The 20,951-nt window shown below is 40.7% G+C and overlaps 1 protein-coding gene across 1 annotated transcript in view; it reads right to left on the bottom strand.

Moving 5' to 3' along the window:
• Window positions 1-2,285: 2,285 nt before the first annotated feature.
• The window catches only part of zbbx (zinc finger, B-box domain containing), a 56,779-nt gene continuing 38,113 nt past the window's right edge, over window positions 2,286-20,951 (bottom strand). The window contains exons 14-21 of the mRNA XM_073495104.1: window positions 20,545-20,747; window positions 19,153-19,962; window positions 15,433-15,617; window positions 13,112-13,280; window positions 9,732-9,896; window positions 7,219-7,458; window positions 6,954-7,032; window positions 2,286-2,535 (exon numbers count right to left, since the gene is read on the bottom strand). Of these exons, the coding sequence (XP_073351205.1) occupies window positions 2,457-2,535; window positions 6,954-7,032; window positions 7,219-7,458; window positions 9,732-9,896; window positions 13,112-13,280; window positions 15,433-15,617; window positions 19,153-19,962; window positions 20,545-20,747 (1,930 nt within the window). The 3' untranslated portion in view covers window positions 2,286-2,456. The remainder of the gene's footprint in view (window positions 2,536-6,953; window positions 7,033-7,218; window positions 7,459-9,731; window positions 9,897-13,111; window positions 13,281-15,432; window positions 15,618-19,152; window positions 19,963-20,544; window positions 20,748-20,951) is intronic.

A 20,951-nucleotide genomic window follows, 5' to 3' on the forward strand; every position in this document is an offset into this window, starting at 1 on the left:
TCACCTTAACGAAGAAATACAGCAGCCTTAACCTCACACACCTGGAATGCAACAAGTCAAAGTCCTGCACTTAGTATGCTCATGGTCCACCCTGTCTGCCTCCCTCAAATGGCTGTACCGTACGAGAATGCAACACTTCCTGGACAGGAAACTGTGAGCAGAATTCAGGCAGCAGTTTCCTCCCAACAGGTATTTGACAAACCCATTTGGTAGTAAATAAACGTACTGTAATTTTTCTGTGACGGAGAAAAAAATATAATACAGACGATCCCTCTAAGAGTTCATAGTGAAGAACAAGAAGGGAAAACAGCCCCTTTTCTACATTAGAGGTGTCATTTTGTCAATTTTACCCATTTCACAGTTTATTTGTGCACAAAAATGGTCACACATGGATGCAACTGCTGTCCTTTGCAGCTCACTGCAGGTGACTTGTGAGACTGTGAACAAGAGAGTCCTTTCAGGGCATCCCTGGGCAAAAAAATCAAATGGATTTTCATCAGAAAAAACAAGTAGACAGGCAGCCAGAGGCAGAACAAAGTGTGTCCACCGTGCTACTTCCTGTCGAAAAAAAAAAAAGGCAAAACCTACAAAAACCCCAAAAACTAACATGGTAAAAAATCACAGCGACTCTTGAGGGGACAGACAGAAGAAAAGGGGAACAGCATTCTTCTATTCGATGGCTACTCTGATATGTTTAAAAATGAAAAAGGTACAAGAGTTCTATTAAAAACATTGTGAGAAAAAGTTTCAGAAATCCGCCCCTGAGAAAAAAAAAAAAAAGTTAGTTTCATAACGCAGCATATTTGTCCGTCTGCTTTTTTGCAACACACCCAGTCTGAACTCCAGTTCCGGAGAAGGGTCAGTTAATATAGTGGAGTTAAATGTCAGCTCCTCCAGTTTCACTGTCTTTCTGACAGCATCAACATCACAGACAACTCCAAATCTAACAAAGGTCAGCTCACTTTTTCCGTTCCTCGTCCCTGTTTGTATGCACGAGTGTGAGAGAGAGAGAGAGAGAGAGAGAGAGAGAGAGAGAGAGAGAGAGAGAGAGAGAGAGAGAGATCTCAGAGTTGTTTAAACCCACCCTAGCGGTTCGATATCCATCAGATTTATGTCTCTGTTATTTTCCTCTCCTAAACACTAAGTGATAAACTCAGTGAAGGACACAATAACAAAGATCTACCTTTTCACCTCTCTCTCTACTCGTCTGTCTCTTGGTCTCTCGCTCTTTCTCCCGCTTTCTCTTCGCTATCAATCAGTCTTGTGGTGATTGCTGTTGGATTACGGGGCTTTTGCTGTCCGCTTTCACACGATTAAAGTCAGGACAAATAAAATGCCCTTATATCCTTCCACGGTGACTGAAGTACTTGCACTTGCACTCATAACCACATGCAGTGCACAAATGAACCTTAATCTTAAATTCCATTACAAAGTTGCCGTCTTTGACATTCATTCTTATCTGAGTTTCTCTTTGTGTTTGGTCGTGTAATGCAGGCGTGATTTTCTCCTGTTTGTCCTTATTTGGTCCTCACATGCACATCGGCTGGAGATAAAGCAGTCGATGGTGAGTTGTGAACTCTGATGAGGACAGTGGCAGCTATGAGAGATTAAGACTGGCTGTGGGGAGTAATGCCAAATGAGAAGAGAGAAACACACACAGCAACAGTACATGTACACGTTCACCACAGAGTTGACAAACCAGTTCCAGTGCCTGCTGTTTACGTTCCCTCCACTCCTGCACACACACACGCAGACAGATGGCAGCAGCGGCCATTGGCACAGTTCCTTATTCCCACCCTTACAAACATAATTAATCACCTGCATCAGCCTCTTCAGTGTGTGTGTGTGTGTGTGTGTGTGTGTGTTGACAGTCTGACCTGATCCAGTACCACCATAACCTTATTAAGAAAGGAACTGATCACAACAGAGAAAAATGTCACGCTATCAACCCCTGGAGGTAAAATTGGCACCACGGCCAACTGTCCCTTTAACACCTGTCGCTTAACACAAACTCATACACACACTGACAAACACACAAGCAGACTCCTGCTGAGAATTAAGCCCAACTCGCCATTTACCTTCCCATCACCTCGCTTTCTGTCCTCATCCTCTGCCTGTCTCATCATGTTTTATGCCTTCAACAAGTACGTATCTGACAGCACAGAAAACATGGACACAGAACTCAAATCAAAACACGTTAAAACGTTATAAATTTATTCAGCAATGTATTTTCAAAGCATTACATTTTCATGTTCATGTATTTACACAAGTGTTCCCTGCAGATTTAGCCTTGGCATCTGTACCAGCCTTTACCACATGTTGTGAACACAATCTACATATATTGTGTGTTTTGGCTTGCTTTATTCTCTCATGAACATATATCTATAAGTGTGTGTCTTCTGATTTGTGCTCATTGAACAAAGAAGTGTGTCAGTTTATATTCATGTGTGAGAATCTCAGGGTAGTAGGAGGACACTCTGCTCATCTCTCTGCACAGCCTCTTCCTCCTCCTTTTGTTCCTCGCTGACTCTGCCCCTGCAAGACAAAATCCACCAATCAAAGACAGATCATCCCATAATAACAGCACTTAAATACCTGCCTGTGATTGACGGACAGATGTGGTAAGCCTTTTGCAACTAATTTCAGATGCAGACATCATGGATTTTGCTCCATAAACATTTGCGATGTAGTCATATATTTTGTGTGAAATTTCTCTATCTCTAACAAGAGGACGAAAGTAGAGAATTATAAATTAAGCTCTGACCAATAAAAACACTCACATAGGGGAGGTACAGTTAACAGCATCACTGGGCTTCCATACTTTTTTATTTAGACATTTAGGAGAAGCCTCTCCCCCATTTTGCATTCGACTATGACAAGGCCAAATTAACTTTGGATTCTATAAAGACAGCGGGCCTATCAACGCCATCCACACACCACCCACCTGAACTGACACCGGTGTCAACTCAGCCTGCAGTGATCCTCCAACAGATGCGGTGGTGGTTTTATTAGACTACTTTGTCTTTATAAATCTTCTCATGTCATCAAGCTGCCCCTCATTCTCCTCATATATTTGATGACATTCAATTATTATTGTGTTAGATGTTCAAACAGGTTTTGTCACTTTGATCCAAAGTGTTGCTCGTTGTTAAAACTTCAATAATCATTACCTCTTTGACATTTTCCTTTTCTTTCCTTTTCTGAGCTGGTTGACAGCTGCACCTCTGATATAGTCCACAACTGACCTCAGTCTTTTTAAGGTCTACTTGACTTGCAAATTCCACAAGTAAATATTGTATTATATCCTGCGGCAACTGTAAATAATTAAATTAATGCCAATGTTATCCTCACTTAAAAAAAAACCATCAGGCTACAAATTGTGCTGCCTGTAGTATGTATGGACTCAGTGTCAACACTACCAAGAGAGCAGAAGCTGACATTCAGATTTTACAGGAAGTCAGTCCAAATAGTCATGAATGACCAATTACAGTGCATGTTTCTCAGCTAAATGTCAATATATACATGTGTTTAAATCCCATTCGGAATATTACACTATCATGCAAGCATACACCGATAAGTGTAAAAGTACTAGATGTCCAACTTGAGCTTTTTATACAATGCAAAGCTTCTTGTTAGGTCACTCTAAATCTTGCACTGGATTAACTATACATCAGACATTTTCAAAATATGTTCACTTTCCAAGTATTAATGTGATACTGCTGTGCGAGTATACACTGACTGAAGGTTACATCAAAGACAGCCAATAGACTGAGGCAACATTAAAGCACAGCCGGGCAGCTGGAAGCAGTTGAGTCAGAGCAAAGATAGATGATGAATAGTTGTCTGGATGAGAGGTAAACATAGGCTAGGTCATAGCAGATGCACACGTCAACTCACTGACTATACTGTGATACGACAATCTCTTGTGTGTTGTGTGGGTGTACTTTAGAGTGTACATGTAGTATTACTGTTATAGTCACTAAAATGAACGCAAATTTCATAGGTTTAATACAAGACTAAATTATGAAGCCACTCATGTTTGCCTGATTACACTGTTATTCTATATGACGGCGGGCAGCAGAGACCACTCTACAGTATAACTCCATTATCATTATTAGTCATAGTCCCACCACTCAACATAGTCTAAAAGAACAGCTATCTTGTAAAATAATAATTGTGCCTCTGTGAGTACCTGGCAGCTGAGAGGAGCATTAAACTGAAAGCTCCTGTGGGGATGATAACATAAAACCTGTATTAAAGGGGCAGTTTTTGTGTTAAACTTTTTGCAATTTAACTGTACAAACTGCATTTAGAGAGGAAAAGAGAAAAGAATTAAGGCCTGTTCAGACCAAGTTGAGTTGAAACCTGTAACCACTTGCAATGTGCCTGTCTGCATTGTCCTGAAAACCTTTAAGTTTACACCAATGCCATGAGACGCGATGGTGTATCATCTCTATAGCAATGACTCTTTACTTTCGATCTAACAGCCTGCTTTTTGAGCTTTCTTAAAAATGCCTGGACATAATTTGTAGCACCTTAAAATATAAATGAGTGAGTGGTTGAGCGAGAGCGAGTAAGCGGTCGAGAGTGGCTGTGAATGCAAGCAGAGCAGAAGAAAAGCAGTGAAGATGTCAGTTTAACAGTAGGCTGAATTTGAACTTAAAGATTTGTGTCATACAGTCACAGCTGTTACTCAGACAAATTAATGAGGTGATCCTCTCTTTAGTCAGTCCAAAACTGCCATTTTCGACCTGTAACTGGCAGTTTTTAACTGACTAACCAGCTGACTTTGCTACGAGGCGCTGATTGCATTACGTGCATTACGTTCTAAAACCAGCCGCCAGGAACTTGATAAGCTGAGGCAACATCATCGGGCCGCCTGAGTCGAGCTGGGACGGGTCAGTTCACACTGCTGCGACTTTCCCCTCTAAAGTTCTAAAACAAACTCCTCGCAAATCTTTCTTCTGAACTGGGCTTTAGATGTACATACACGTAAAATACTTTTGTTTAAATAAGCTAATGATGTTAAAGCTGGGATGCGACTAATTAATTGCTCTGATCTGAAACACCCTGTGAATTGAACACTGACCGACAACATGTGTGCATATCTGAGTGTGTGTGTGCATGTTTCAAAGATGTAAGGAGCTGATTTTGGGAGCCCTCTCTGTAGTATGTGTTAATCCGGTTATTACACTTCTCAATGTGATATTCACAGTTCTCTGCTCAGCACAAGGCCTCTAGCGCAGATTATGCCCACTGCACACACACGCACAAAAACATAAACAACGTACAGACACACACACACACCCACACACAGTTTCAGAAATGCAAGAAAAAATACTCCAACGCTCTCTCTCTGTCTCATATACATGCACACATTAAGCAGCACATTAAGGCCTGATACCCAACATGCTGTCAAAGCTAAAGTCGTTCTGCTGGCTAACGATCCATTACACACTCCACACATCCGACAGAGAGAGGGATTGACGGAGCACAAAAAAAGAGGGATTACCCCCCATCGCGACCACTGGAACAGCGGAGGAGTGTGGGGAAGTGTAGAGGGCGAGAAGGCGATGGATTACATGGCGATCATGGTGAAAAGAGACAGACAACAGTATGAAAACAGGAAGAAGTTACAAGGCCCCACTCAGATTCTCAAAGGAGAAAAAAAAGCACTTTTGCCTTTCAGGATATCAAGCGGGAATGGGAATTTTAACAGCTACCAAAGCTGCAGCTTCTACTTTTAAGTTCTAGAGGGCATGCAAATGTCTTAAAAGGGTGGAACGTATATTAACTGTTTCAGGTTCAATAACAATAACATACAAGTCTCTACATTCATGAAACTGGTGGCATGGCCAAAGGCAGCTTTGATAATTTTGCGGCCATGCTTGGCTGGTGCATGTGGGGTGCTTGAACACAGAGAGCAACCTCATCATATATTATGGTTGGTTGGTTCGAGGCTGCGACAATCACAAGCACCACTTTCATCCCCTTTAAACACAGAGCTCGTCATTGACAGTTTGGTAGTTGTCCTTAGAAGAAACATATTGTTGTTGGACATATTGTTGTCCTGTTTTTTGTGCATCATTGTGCTTGTTTTATTTGTCATCAAAAGAATCCCTACAATAACTATCTGCATTACAAAATACCACTGTAGTGCCAAAAAACTAAATGTAAAAGGTGTCTATTTTTGCATGTTTTGTTTTCTTTTATGTTTTAAATTTACGCAGATTAGTTCACATTTTACACACAAAAAAAAATATTGCTGACAATCTGGGAACAAAAAGGCTGCTTAACCAGAACAATCTCTGTCACGTCTACTGTTTTGTAATTTAAAAATACGACTCTCAGGCAGTACTTTGACCAGAATCTTTATAAGGAAGAAGACGTGCACTGCTGTTCCTCCAGTTATCTTGTATTTGGATGAAAACTGCAGTACAATCTGTGGAATAATTATAACTACAAGTTTGATGTGCACATGAGCATGAAGGTTTCTGTAGTTATTCTACAACTATCTGGTGCTCGTTGCACAGAATTTAACCAGCAGATCTGCTGTGCATAATTGTGTCTTGTCAGTTACAACATCACTCCAATTAGACTGCAGATGAAACGGACACCTGCTGCCAGTCAGCAGAGTCAAGGAAAGGCCTTCAGTATAGCCTACTAACTGTCACGGACTGCAGAGCTGATAAGAATCATTAATCTTTATTCAGCCTCGTTGGTATTAATGAGTAATGGGAATACAATTTTTTTTTCTCGGTGTGATCACATGCCAGCTGGTTGAAAAGCATAGAGTGAAATTGGAGAAGGAGCAAAACCTAAATGAAAGGTTTTCTGTGTGTGTCTTCAACAAATAACGTCACCCAGGGCAAAAGTGTGTCGAGCTGTTTACCTGTGCAGAGTCGACAGGCAGTGGAGCATGTGGGATTCTTGTGTGTTTGTGTGTTACCCACCGTGTGAAGTGATGATTTCCATGCTGATATTGACTTCCACTGTTTCCTGCCCCAAATACTGAAGCTTCCATCCCTGTTTCTGAAGTAAATATTAGGGGGGGTTAATAGTTATGGCCTTATTTCAAAACCATTAATACCACAGTAACTTATAATTTATCAGACATGAATATGATTAACATCAATGCACTCTTGATTTTTTATTATTATCATGGTGGTCATATCATAATGCATGACGTCTGAATGTACTGTATGTGTTTTTCTGTACCCTTGCTTATGAGCCTGAGTTCCTCCTCCAGTTCGTGGAGCGTGTGCACGGTCGTGTCAGTGTCCAGGTCAGGGTCCTCACAACCTGTCTGGTCCACACTGCAGATCTCCATGATCTCCTGGGCTGCCCGGGACAACGGACGAAACACTGGACCCAATTCTGAGCAAGAAGCGGGACGGGACAGGCAACAGGTAGCAGAGGCCTGAGACACAGTTGGTGTGGACCGGTTAGATCCTGACCCTGAATAAGAAAGAAAGAGAGATGTAGTATGATTAATGTGCAGAAGGATCAATGGATGGATGTAGCGATGGATATGAGGTCATACAGTCAGGTTATCTTACAAAAACAGCAACATAAAGTATGAGTGCAAGAAAGAGATAAGAGGAGATGCGAAGGAAGAAAGAAGAAAGTAAGAGGAAGGCACACAGCTCGGGATTCAGGGAAAGAGGTTGAGAGACAGAGAAACGATCACAACAGTCAGTGGAATGAGTGGTGTCTCATCCCACTCCACTGCGAGCCACATCAAATTGAATCAGATTGAACATCCATCCCCACCTGCTCACTGTAAATTACATCGAGGCCCCCATTGAGAAGCTATGATGGTGTGGGTGTGTGTGCAGCACACTGATTCCTCATGCTGCGTGCTGTCTAACCAGCTCCAGTGTTAAGTCTTTCATTCTTTCAATCTTACATTGTCTCCTTAACACACCCTCCCTCACCCATCCCTCCCTCCTCCCCCTTTCAGTGCCTGACTCTGTCTTTCAACTGGCACAGAACCTCTACTTACTGCTTCACAACCACCTGCACTGTCAAACCAAGCAGCATGGGAGGACTGATGCATGCAGTACAGTGCTGCTAACACATGTGCACTCACACATAACACCTGTAGACTCAATTTACTTCCATTTCAAAGCAGATAGGACATATTTCTAGATTTTACTTACTGATAAAGCTCTGTGCTCCATTTTAAAATGTATTCAGTGTAAATTGAGTGAGAAATTAAAATCTGATCTCACTAAATGACCTCCTTCAAGAGTTCCTCAGGAACAGATTTCAGATACACAGAGGATATATGCAGCAGTGGCGGACTCAGGTTATTTGAGGGGCAGAGGCAAAAAAATAAAAAATAAATAAATAAAAAGGGCACCAGCTGGATTACAAAGCTTCTGAAAAGAATACAATCACACACAAGCCAACACTGGAGCGGCACAATGGTTATCTTCTGGGCAATAAAAGTAAGTTTTCTATGCAGCCTTCCAGAGATACTTAATGTTAGTAACATTATGTAATATGACATAATTCCTCATTTATCCCAGAGTTCAGTTATATAGTGTGGAGTTTTAAGTTTCAATTCTGTTAAATGCTTGGTTACATATTGACATATGCATATTTTTTTTTTCCTGACTAATAAAAATGTCAGGAATAACTGAAGTCTATGCTAACATACAGTACATATAGCTATAATGTATAATGAAGCCTGCCAAATACAAAATGTTAACCCGGACGCTGTGAACTTGAAAAGGTGTTCTCACTCACAAAAATGCTCAGGAGCATGAAACTATTTCGAGACATTCTTTAATGGCACAAGGGAGCCAAAACACAGATGTTTCGACGAGAAGCCCTCCTCAGAAAGCTGTCAGACAGCACACTGGAGCGTCACGCAGACAAGAGTGAGGCAACTTGCCGAAACGTCCGTGCTTCAGTTCCCTTGTGGAATTAAAAAATATTAGAAACGTGGAGAACTAAAGAGTCCTTCCGATGCTATAATTAAACATGTTGAAGAGGCTTTAAGCTCTTTAGTGGTCTTACTAATGCGAACCTCTGTTCAAAGTATTGAACTTTACGACACCGTAGGGCAAGTGAGCACAATATGGGCCTCAGTCCCTCAAAGTTCTTGCTTTAGAGGTCAAATTGCAAATAAATAGAGGAAGGACAGAAATAAAACATAAAAAAGGATAATGGAATTCCACAAATGCATACAAATTTGAGGGCAAGATACATGAAGAAACAAAAGGCAGCAGGACTGAAAGGCTTGACAGTGTAGAAAGAAGAGAAACAGAAGGGATTCTCGTGAACTGATTAGCAGTGGGGGGCATTAGATATATCACTGAGTAGAACAGATTATCTTCTCGTCTCTCAGGTGTCCTTATTTGTGTAAATGCAAACGTGTGTGTCTCAGAATAAACAGATTACTGCAGTGTTTCTGGGATCTGAGCGAGAGAATTGATGAGCAGACATATTCCTGGACTAAGTCCCAATCCTGCCTGTGTGTGTGTGTGTGTGTGTACACAGTATGTGTGTGCATAACACGTGCCTGTTTGCATCTGAGAGTGATACAGTATAATCTCTTGAAGAAACCTGCGTACTCTGTGCCAAGAAAGTGTGACTATATGCAGAAATGAGCTGTATTAATTGTGTATGAAATGGAGTTCTGGTTGTATGAAAGGAAATAAGAACCCTGACCGTGTTCACGCAAACAAAGTACAAACATGCACACACGTACATATACTTACCAGATGTTCCTGGTTCATTTGCTGATATTTCTCCTCTCCTGGTGGGTGTGGCAGAGTGAATTTGAATTCCAGTTGACTGCGTGTTGTTGTCCTTCATCATTTCGAAAACCAGGTGTTCCTCAGTGTAGGAACTGAGGCTGCTGCTTGGCCAATAACCCTGTGACCCTAAAAAAGTGAGAGAAAAGTAAGAGAGGGAGCATACCAAATCTGACTTAAGAAAAAAGAACAGCCATACTTAAAGGGTAACTTCAACAATCATACACATTAAAGTGTGTACAGGTCTTGAGGAGTACTACAGCATGTGTAAAAGCAATAAAAAGCCTTTTGTGGCTCCAGAGGAAGCTGCATGTAATCTGATAAATTGCCTCCAGTGATGTCACTCCGCAGCTAAGTTGCATTGTGGGTAATGTACACTTGGACACTTTTCAAAACCTGGTGCCTACATTACCCACAATGCTCCTTCAGATCACATGCAGCTTTCTCTGGAGCCACAAAAGGCTTTATGCTACTTTTTAACATATGCAGTAGTACTCTCCTGTAAACCTGTAAACACACTTGAATGTGTAAAATTGCTCGAGCTATCCTTTAAAGACCTAGAAACATAAAATGTCTCAAAAAATATATATTGTACATGAAGCATTTTTGCAGAGTACTGTTTTATATCCCACATACGCCTCTGCTTACTCTGTTTAAAAAGCATCCCATCACTCCATCCACTTTCACATGTTTTACTGCCTTCTGCATGCTCTAAAATACATTTGGAATATGTGGATACAAGATAAATGAAAATGCCAAGACACATCATGTAATGTCACACTGCTGTCAGTTAGATGTATGGCTAGCAAATGGAAATAGCAATGCATTTTCTTTGCTATCTAACTCCAACAGTGTGTGATTTCGTATAGATTCAATGCATGGAATAACTTCTTGGCTATGACAGCGCACCGATGCTACATAGAATACAAAGCAGCTGCGTGAATAACAGAATATGGATATTCCTTTTTAATGGCTGTTCATTGATTTAAAAAGTAAAACTAAAAGATTGCTGCATCTCTTTTTTGAAGTGTTCCACTTAGAGTCTCAATAGTCAGAGTTTCAAATTCCACACACAGAACTTTGAGGAGATCACAACACATCCATTACATTTGATACAATCATCCACTCAGCAGCAGCATCTGTACCAAACCAATATTGCTTAACAAGCCCATTCAGCCAATCCTGACAGCTGCAATGCAATTACTGCAGTTTTCTTCTTTGTCTCCAGTGGTTAGGCAATCAATTAATACTATTGGCTGGATGGAAAAGCTACTAACCAGACTAAATCAGCTGCAAATGAAAAGAGGAAATTAGGAGAGGAGTCAGACAGCTTCTAAACTCACACAAAGAAAATAGAGAGGGTTGAAGCTCTTTTGGGAAGAAAAAAAAAGATTTACAAATGCATCAAAAGATACCACTTGAAATTCTATCTTTATGCCCGTTTCTTCATCTACTTGTCTGCTGGTCTTTGATTTCCTTACTGCTTGTCTATCAAATTTTACTGCTAGTGCCTCCTATATCTCTTCTTTCTCTCTTTCTATTGAGGTTTGATCATTGTCCTGCCTGTCTGTCTGTCTGTCTGTCTGTCTATCTGTCTGTCTCCCTCTTTCTTCCTGTTCGACTGAATGCACATGAGGCAGAAGCTGCACACTAACAACCTCATTTTCTGACTGACCGGGTGACAGGGAGTAAGAGCGGAAAGGAGAGAGAGGTGGAAAAGGTAGAGCAGGAGCCATATAAAACCTGTTGGATCTCAGCCCTGCCTGGAGAAAAAAAAATACAGGAGACAGATGGAGGGATGGAGGGACATAAATGAGTGCAGAGTGTTGTCAAGGTGATATTCCTCCTCTCTAACCTTTCTCTCTCATTAACTTTGGAGCTTTAACGATGGTGGCAGAGACAGCGCGGGGTTTGACGAGCGGCAGGCTGCATGGTGCGAGGAGGGTAGTGGTGTCCTTGTGGGAGACTCTCACTGTCAACCTCATTCATTTAATGCAGGCTTGACAATGAAACAGTGAAAAGGTGGGCTTTGAGACGCGATGAAGGAAAAGGCTGATGGGATCACTTTGGCCCGTAGCAGGTTTGTTGAGCCAACAAGGTATGAATTAGAAATCCTTGCTCAATCAAACAGTTAGTGCTGTTTGAAATGCATGAAATTCAACAGCCTTGGACAGGAGTATAAGGTGTAATGAGCACCATGATAAATTATAGCGTTTGATTCGATCCAAATATTATTACTTAAACTCTGATGCAATTTGGAGGTGCAGACTCGACTTCCAACAGCCTTGTTGGGCAGTAAGAACACCTCACAGACATGGCTAGTTTACAAATCGCTAGTGGAAGAAAGCAGAAACCAATTTTCAAAACCCAGACACAGTTGATGTCTAAAGTTTTGAAAACCATCTCTGTTAGCCATGTTTGTTTGTTGTAGTTCAAAGTGAGAGAAGCAATGAAAGAAAGGGGGAAGAAAACCCAAAACAATGGAATTAAATGCCCATGCCTTCTCTCTCAAAGGGTAGTGATGGGTCATAAAAAAGAAAACAAAAGCAACATAAAAAACTTCAATACAAACAAAAGTCCCTGCATTATTCCTGCATTTTCTGGGCAGCAATGATTAAACAATATGTTTTCAGCTGCGTTGTCCAAGAAAGATGACATTGCATCGACAACTATGCCTTTCAACGTTTCACAGAAAGGTAAAGGGAAAGTAAACTTTATATGCCATGTGAAGGACACATGCATTATTATCTACAGTTTACAGCTGCGAAAGAAACAAGAAAAGCCTGTGATGTCTGTGAGTGTGTCAAGTTTCTAGGAGTTAGGTGTATGTGTGTGTGCCATGTTCACCAACAGTTTAAGAAAATCGAGGTAGAAAATATAAGTACGAAAAAAGCATGCAGGCTTAGACATGCACACATACACACTCAAAATAAAAAGGCGTCTCAGGAAAGATCCCTTCGGACCCACCAGTAGTAAATTATCGGTGTTGTCCCCCATCCCTCGTTTTCCACCAAGCAGCCAACGTTCCTCTGGGTTTAAAACTCATTTTCATCTCTCTTGTAAGCTCTACGTTTTTACATATTTGTTCTAAATCCTATTATGAGGCCTTTGTGATATGAATAACGCTTGCAAATTGGAAAGTATCTCCAGGCAAAAGTTGGACACAGAGGTAATCTTCACAATCTAATCTTTTGAAGCACAAAAACAGCAACTACACTTTCTGATGTAGTTTATAGGAAAACATGAGCCAGTTTAAAGAAAAAAAAAATCTCAATAACACAGGAGAATAAAAATCCAGGCACACACATACCTACAGCTAAAAATACTTCTGTTCTTTAACCTACCTTTTGGCTCTGAATCATACGGTGAAGTCTGGCCTGCGTGCTGTGAGTCCCAGTGTGTGTGTTTTGGTGTGTCGGAGTGACCACAATTCACATCTAAACCCAGAGGCAGAAACACATCCAGATCAGAGAAATGCTCTGATCCAGACCCAGCGCTCTGCTTGTGCATCACCTAAGGGGACAAGGAAACAGACGGATGGATGCGGGAGAAGGAGGAATAGAGGGAAAGTGGTATAAAAGGGAGGGAGTGAGGCAGAAAAAGAGATCACGTGAGGATGAGATGGAGAGATGATACACAAAGGGAGATAGAGGGGAAGGGAGGAAGGGAAAGAAAAAATAGATAATGGAGGAAGTTGAGGAGGGGTTTATTGGTGGGTGAAGAGAGGGACATGGAGTGAGGAGAGTACAAGGGAATAAGGAATTAAAAGTGTGCTCTTACAGCCTGAGTTTAATTTCTATCCTAACCAAATCAGTTCAAAGGACAAACTGAAATTCAATATCAATTTAACTTTTATTAAGATAGGTAAGAGTGTTAAAATTTGTATTTTCCATTTTCTCCAGTGCAAATGCATATTAATAAGCCTGTGTCTTTCACTAGAGATTATTCCCCTCTCTCCCTGTTTCCTTTGTTTCCACTTGATGAATTGATTTTTAATTAACCCCTGGAGCTGCTGAGAGCATCTCACAACCGTGTAGTGGGTGAGCTGTTCCTCCCGCGCAAGTGTCCTCCTGTGAGACGGGGGTAAAATGAGGAAGCTGTTTAGTTAAGATTAGATCTGATGCATTAGCATGCTAGCCGTAGCACTGCGAGACACCGCAGATGGGCCGGGAGAAAATAGGAGGGAAGGCATGTGGGAATAGTGTTGCTAAGAGCGAGGAAGGAGCGAGGATGGAGAATGACAAGAGGAAGACAGGCCGAAAAGAAAGAGGAAAGGCATAACAATGAAACGGCAAGAGACCAGACACAATGATACTGTGTAGAGGGAAAAATTGGAGTTGTCGTTGTGCAGACCAATGGCTCCTCGTACCAGAAAAATGACGTAGGTAAAACAAAGAGGAGAAAGAGCAAAAGTAAAGGGGAAAGAGAATAGGTAGAGACACAAAGATGGACCAAAGGAAGGGAGAGAAAGTGTGAGAAATACATGAAGCACAAGAGAGGAGAGGAGACCGGGTCCAAACAGAGAGAGAGAGAAAAAAATGACTATCTAATCATTTTAGGAGCAGTTTGATAACCACCGTCTTCACAGTCATGAACCTCATTTTGCTCCAGCTTTTTAATAAAGCACCCCCACCTCCCACCGACCCTTATTTTTTTCATCCCTCTGTCACAGTATAAAGGATTCATACCATAAATGGCTGATAGGTCATTTGGGACCATTCAAACAGTGTCTTTTTAATCCACTCTGTTTCTCTCTTCTTCCCTCAGTGGTGTGCACCTTTAACACCACTGCCTTAGGTGTCTCTGAGCTATGGCTGAATAATGTTAAGTAATTAGTCTGATACAAATGTTATCTAATAGATCAGGTCAGCTACAATAAGAACCTCTAACTTTATGTTGCTGAAGTCTTCTCACTCTATGGAGCGATTATGTCCGGTGTATTGATGTGCTTCTCTCAAACTTCTAAAACTTCCTCATTTACTCATTTTATTACACAGTTTGAGATAATTCAAAGACAAACTTTAGTGTATTGTCATATAACTATTGCAGCCTATTTGGTAATTCTTTCATTCTTTGTTAGCAGTCAAACATTTTTCATCATATATCAATGAGAACTTTTATCAAGTGAAGGATCTTGCTACAGGCATTTGATTTTTACGTCATTCAAAATGTGCCTGTGCCTATAAATGTAGAGGTGCACAATGACGTGCACCTCTGCATCAAAAACAGTGGGTGTGCTGGCTTTAATGGGGTGGCTGTGGGTGAGAAATGTTTTATCGAAAGTAATGAATTGGTGGAGTATTACTGAACAAGTCACACAGGAAAAATGATTTTATGCTTTCCATTATTTTACCTGAGCTATATTTTCTTTTGGCATTTTCTTTTAAAGTGGTTACCAATGGCTGCAAATTGAATAAATTATGGATTCAATTTAATAGACTTGTTAGTTACACTGGTTCAACATAAAACTCTTTTGTATCGATGCCTGATTGTCAGCTTGGCAACCACTTATAAAACATAGTCACAGCTGAACTCTGTGAATGAATAATATTCCTTTACTAACATGAGGCTTGTGCTCCCCAGAAAATGGTGCTATGGTAACTCTATAGCCCAAGGATTTTCCTCCAAGAAGCAGAAAGCATGTGGGAATATGGAAACATGTTACCATGACTGGTTCTGACAGCTGTTCTTTCTCATCAGACTGAAAATCCTTTTCTCCTTCTGCACGTATGGCAGGATTCTCTTGCTCTTCTTCTCTGGATCTCCCTCTGGTTGAACGTCCTTCGTCTGAAGAGTCTTCCTCATGTGAAGCCACACCCAAGCTATCACTGGACATTTCATCTCCACTGTCTTTATGAAAAATACAGACAAATATTTTTAGGGGATTAAAGTTTACTTTGAACTATTTTTGGACTATGATTTAAAAAAAACATTTTATGTGTATGGCTCAAACACTTTCAAGGTGAATAGTGAGACCACGTTGACCATCCTTGACTTTTCCCGCTTTAAATCACTGAAGGTGCATTTTGATCTCTAACATCCAACGAAAAATCTAAAACGTGATCTAAGTGTCCTTGACACTGCCACAAACACATCGAGCTCTTATAAGCCGAAAAAGCAGGCGTCAGTGTCAGACTGGTCAAAGAGCTGCAGGAAGATGCAAAGGATGAGGAAAAAAACAGAGATGATGGATGAATAGAGGAAGAGAAGAAGATGCCTGAAGTCAGGATGTGGGACTAGGTGAAGCAAAAGCAATCCTAAAGAGACAGCACCCTATACACACACATTCATACATTCAGAATGAGTGCACACACAGACACAAACACAGACACATACAAAGGCCAACATATAACATAATTCTGAGAGTCACAGAAAAACAATTATAAACAGATATATTGCCTTTACACGTGTATCTAAAGTACTCTAGTGTGAATACATGTAACTGTGTGTGGGGGGGTACACCTGCACACATGAGAAAGAAATGTGTGTTTGCATCAGTGGATCTTAACGTGAGTGTGTGAGCGCGCGTGTGTGTGTGTGCTGTATACTAAGGGAATTGAGGGCCATTCTTTATAGTGTAATTACCTTCCTGTCTGTAGTAGCATTTTGTCAAGTATTTACTTAAAACCCTAATCGATATTAAAAAAAATAAAGAACACTTTTTATGGTTGGGTCTAAATTGGCTCTGACAGCCCCATGGAATAAGAGGAAGCCATTACTGGCGAGATCCACAAGCAGTTTATTCATATAAACTGCCTGGGCTTTGAGAATTGTGTTCAGGTAAAATGTAGCCCTGCAGTAAAGTGTTCTATCAGGAATCACTTTACTGAGAAGACCTGTGCTTCCCCATCCATAAATATGAATTCGTTTTTTCTTTTTCTTTTTTTGGTCCCCTGAAATTATTGTCTGGTCTCTGGAAATCTCACCGAAACATACTGTCTTGAACGCAAAACGTATCAAATCCACATATGAGATACTTCCACAAACTGGCCATATGATGGAGGCGTTCTGTGTGTAGAAATAATAGTAGTGCAGTGGAAAGATAGGATGTTTAGCAGGGTAGCAATAAACTAGGGGTTGCTGTTGTGAACATAGATTTGTTTGAACATTCATTTTCTACATGACATCACATTAAATAAGTCCTCGTTCAAAGCATGCTGTTCGGAGCAGATTATCTGGTAATGTGAGGATTTTACAGATCCGATTGTAAACCTCCTGAACTGCTCAGTCTCAATGGGGCTGTCATGATAATATCAAACATGTTTAATATTTGTGATTTAAAATCTGGATGATCACATCTGTACTTTCTGAGCTGGACCTCACCAACAGATGAGAGAGGCATTCTGGAGCAGCTGATGGTGACACCAAGGAAAGGTAAACATTCTAGCCCTTGAGGCTAACGTTAGCTCGCACATACGGAATCACGTTTGTGTACAATAACTTCTGGTTAGAAAACCCCTGTATCACGCATTAGCTTCATGATGTGTGAAGTGTATACATCTAATTCATTGAAAATACATGTTTGATGCCTTTAGATATTATTAATAACAACACTTTGCAGGTAAATTAGGTTAGAGACCTAATTTACCTGTCAAAGAAAATGACAGCTTGTGTTTACCCAAACCTAATGCAAGCAGTTATTCGGAGTTGTCGCTGCTGTGAGGATATCAAAGACGGTAGCTGATCATGATAGTGTTAAATCTCTTGGATTAAATGGCTATTCGATTACATTATTGAGTTAGTCCATGACAACTAAAATGCGGTAGTTGTGAATGCCATATACAGTACATACACCTTCAAGCTCCAGCTGCAGCATTTAGTAACATATAACACTAACTTTTTCCTTTAACTGGTTTAAAAAGTTTGTTTTGAACCCTTCATTAACCTGGCTGCTTGTAAAATAATGAATGCCTCTTTAGAGATGACCCTGATGAGGGCCTAAAAGATAAAAAAAAAATACACACAGTGACAAATAAAACAGACATGAGGATAAATTACTATAAAGCTGACTCACTGTTATGCTTTTGAGTATAGTGTGGGTGGCTATTGAATTCGATGTTTGTGACGGCAGGAGTGTTGAAGGTCAAAATTCTCAGCACTTGTAGTACTAAAGAGGAGCAACTTAACTCTGAAATTCAGTCGAGCGTCAAGCTGCTCGTCAGCCTTTGGGTTCAAGTCGTGTTTGTCCTTATTCACCTGTGACCTTCATCAGGGTAATCACGAACTTTGTTTAGGCATTACATCTAGTGTTTATTTTTTTAAAGAATTCCATTGATGAAGCTCTGCCAAACAGGAGGCCTTGAAAATAAAGTTGTTCTTGATAAGTTGTTCAAGAACAATTTCACGATCTATGCCACGAGAAATGTTCCTAAACTGCTGAGTAGAGGTGGAAATGCTCTTTCCAAATCACATGATCTTAGTTGGAGCTGTTTATTATATGAGGTGTAAATTGGCAAATGCTTTTTGAATAATGAGGAATCTTTCGTGGAGAAATGAATCTCCAGAGAGACCATCCGAGCACAGAACTGTATCGTTGGCAGACACATCAATGTGGGAGGACTGATTTCTGATTGCATGTGTTGTTATTTATGTAGCTAGTGAGGAGTTTTGTTTGTCTTCGTGGTGACAGAGCGTAGGCGTGGCACCTGATGCTCCAGTTGTAGTCACTGCCCCCAATTAGAAACAGACTTCAAGATCTATAGTTGAAGTCCAAACGACAAGACCATCGAGTAGCTTTGCATCCTACAGAAGTGTGCTGATACAGCTATAACAAGAACAAATACCTGACTGATGAAAGACAGATTAAAGGGAAATGTATTTTTGATTTTGGGGTGACCTGTCCCTATAAGCTTGAGACAAATCTGAAGACCAGCTGAATCTTACAAAGACCGGACAAACCATGCATAAAGATTGATTCCACCAACTAGCTCAGATTTCATAAAACAAAGGCCAGACAAAGCTGTTTATGTACAGGTTTGTCTCCCCAGGGCCACACATAAGTGACGTCATCAGTTGCCAATGTCAGTCGCAAAATATCAAACATGTTTATGAGAATGACATTATATGATCTCATCTTCCGACTGTCAACACCAGATAACCCATACTAGGACAGATCCGGTCTAACTAGGTCGATCAGTCATCACGGCAAAATCATATTCATAATCAGCTCAGTAGCTGTGATGAGTGTCCCTGCCTTTACCAAACTCATCTAAGAACTCTCCTATAAATACTATTAATAGTAAACTTACTCACCATTAGCAAACATTTAACTAAAAAAAACGGAAACTCTGTGTGTCTAATTGGTGCTCTTGTCACCATCTCAGCACCATCCAGTCACACATAAACACATACAGACGAAGAGAGGAAATTATTACAATTTACTTACCTATTGATAGTTCCTCTTCCTCCTCCATTTTTACGGCTGAATGAGGACTATGGATAACATTTAAGGGATGTAATGGGTTAAACTGTGCATCCTGAAGTGACAGAGTTGATTCTTGGTCTGGAGCATCCTCATTTGTTGGAGTTGACCTCTGTCTAGAATATGCATCTGGAGGAGAATCATTAAATAGAGATACACGGAATAGGGATTTTAGTGGACTTGGTGATTTTCTTGCTGGGTTTGGACTGGAAGACACAGGTGACAGGGGAGGCTGGAGTTGATTATCTGATAGGAGAGACTCTGGGTCACAGAGGGGATGTTGGGATTGCCTTGAGGACTCCAGATTGCTTGGAGGGGATTGGGACAGCTTCGGTGATGAGATTGGTTCTGGGAATAACTGGGAAGATTGGGCTTGTTCTGGTAACAGTGATGAGTATGAGCCTTTATGAAATGGGTTTGATTGGTCAACTTTGGGCAATAAGATTGACTCAGTGGAGCCTGATGGTGAGAGTGTGAAGGTAGACCTGAGGGAAAGATGCTCTTCTGGGTTTGGTGGACTGGCACCAGCCAAAGAAGAAACATCTTGTGGAAAAGAGACAGAAGTGTGTGAGGATTTAGGGATCTCAGTTTGGTAGTGTGGTAAAGAGGGAGAGGAAGAAAATCTTGTTGATCCATGGTCAGGTTTTGATTTATGAACAGTGGGGGAGCAATTTGGCTTTTGTGACGTTGAGGTTGGTGTCTTGATTAATGTCTTTGAAGTCCTTGGAGTCTCAGCGGTGGGGCATGCTGATGGCTTACTTTTAGAGGACGAAGCTGTGCAAAAGATAACACAAATAACAATAAGGATATTAGTAGCTCTTGCAGGCTTCTGGTCCCATAATTTTTTTTATTAAAAAAAGCATACACAAGGGAGTTTTTCACCAGTATAGTGACTACTGTACAATGTTTGTCTTTGACTGAAGCTCAGTACTGATTTACCACTAACATTCAAATGTTTAATTATATTTTTCAGTTGTTATACGACCATAGACAGTTATTTTATTCCTTCAACTTCCTTACAGTTAAGAATTCTATTTCTGTATATAATATATTGACATTGCAGCCACCCATATACCTCTTTCAGCCATCTATTTTAAATAGCTTTCAAACATGTTTATGCCATTATTAATTTTCCTGTCACACCACTTAACAAATACATCACTGTCATCCATCTCTCCTAATGTTCCAGTGCAGAGTCATGACAAATATGCCAAAAAAGTTGCATGAATCTTGATGCGATTGTTCATGTCATATTTATACATAATAGACTGGAGAATACGTTAAAACAGTGTGTTTTTCTCCAGTAAAATAACCAGAGAAAGCATTTCCCTTTTACTCACAAAAAAACACACTTACATTTCATTGAGTGTTCTGCTCCTGCAGTCTTGGATAGATGGAGCTTCTGAGCAACATTGGGTTGCGCTGGTGATCTAGACTGCCTGGATGTTTGTGTTGGACTGGGAGAAGAGAGGCTGACTCTTGAGGACCCACCACTAGTTAAGGCTGTTTGGGGCACAGGTGTTCTGACCTGACTGAGGACCTTTTGAATAGAGCGAACCCTGTGTGGAAAAAAGAGGTCTTTGTGAGAGAGACCTGTTGATGGTTACACAAAACTTTCCTGACAGTGAGGGCTGTACTAAATAGTTTGAAGCTTTGAAACCTTGACATTCATATTCATAATCAACATTCCAGTGTTATGCCGCTTTTGTTTTTCTATTTTGCTAGTCTATTCATTCTGTTTTGACCTGATATTTCGGCACAAT

This window comes from Pagrus major, chromosome 2 (assembly GCF_040436345.1).
Source record: "Pagrus major chromosome 2, Pma_NU_1.0".
Lineage (NCBI taxonomy): Eukaryota > Metazoa > Chordata > Actinopteri > Spariformes > Sparidae > Pagrus > Pagrus major.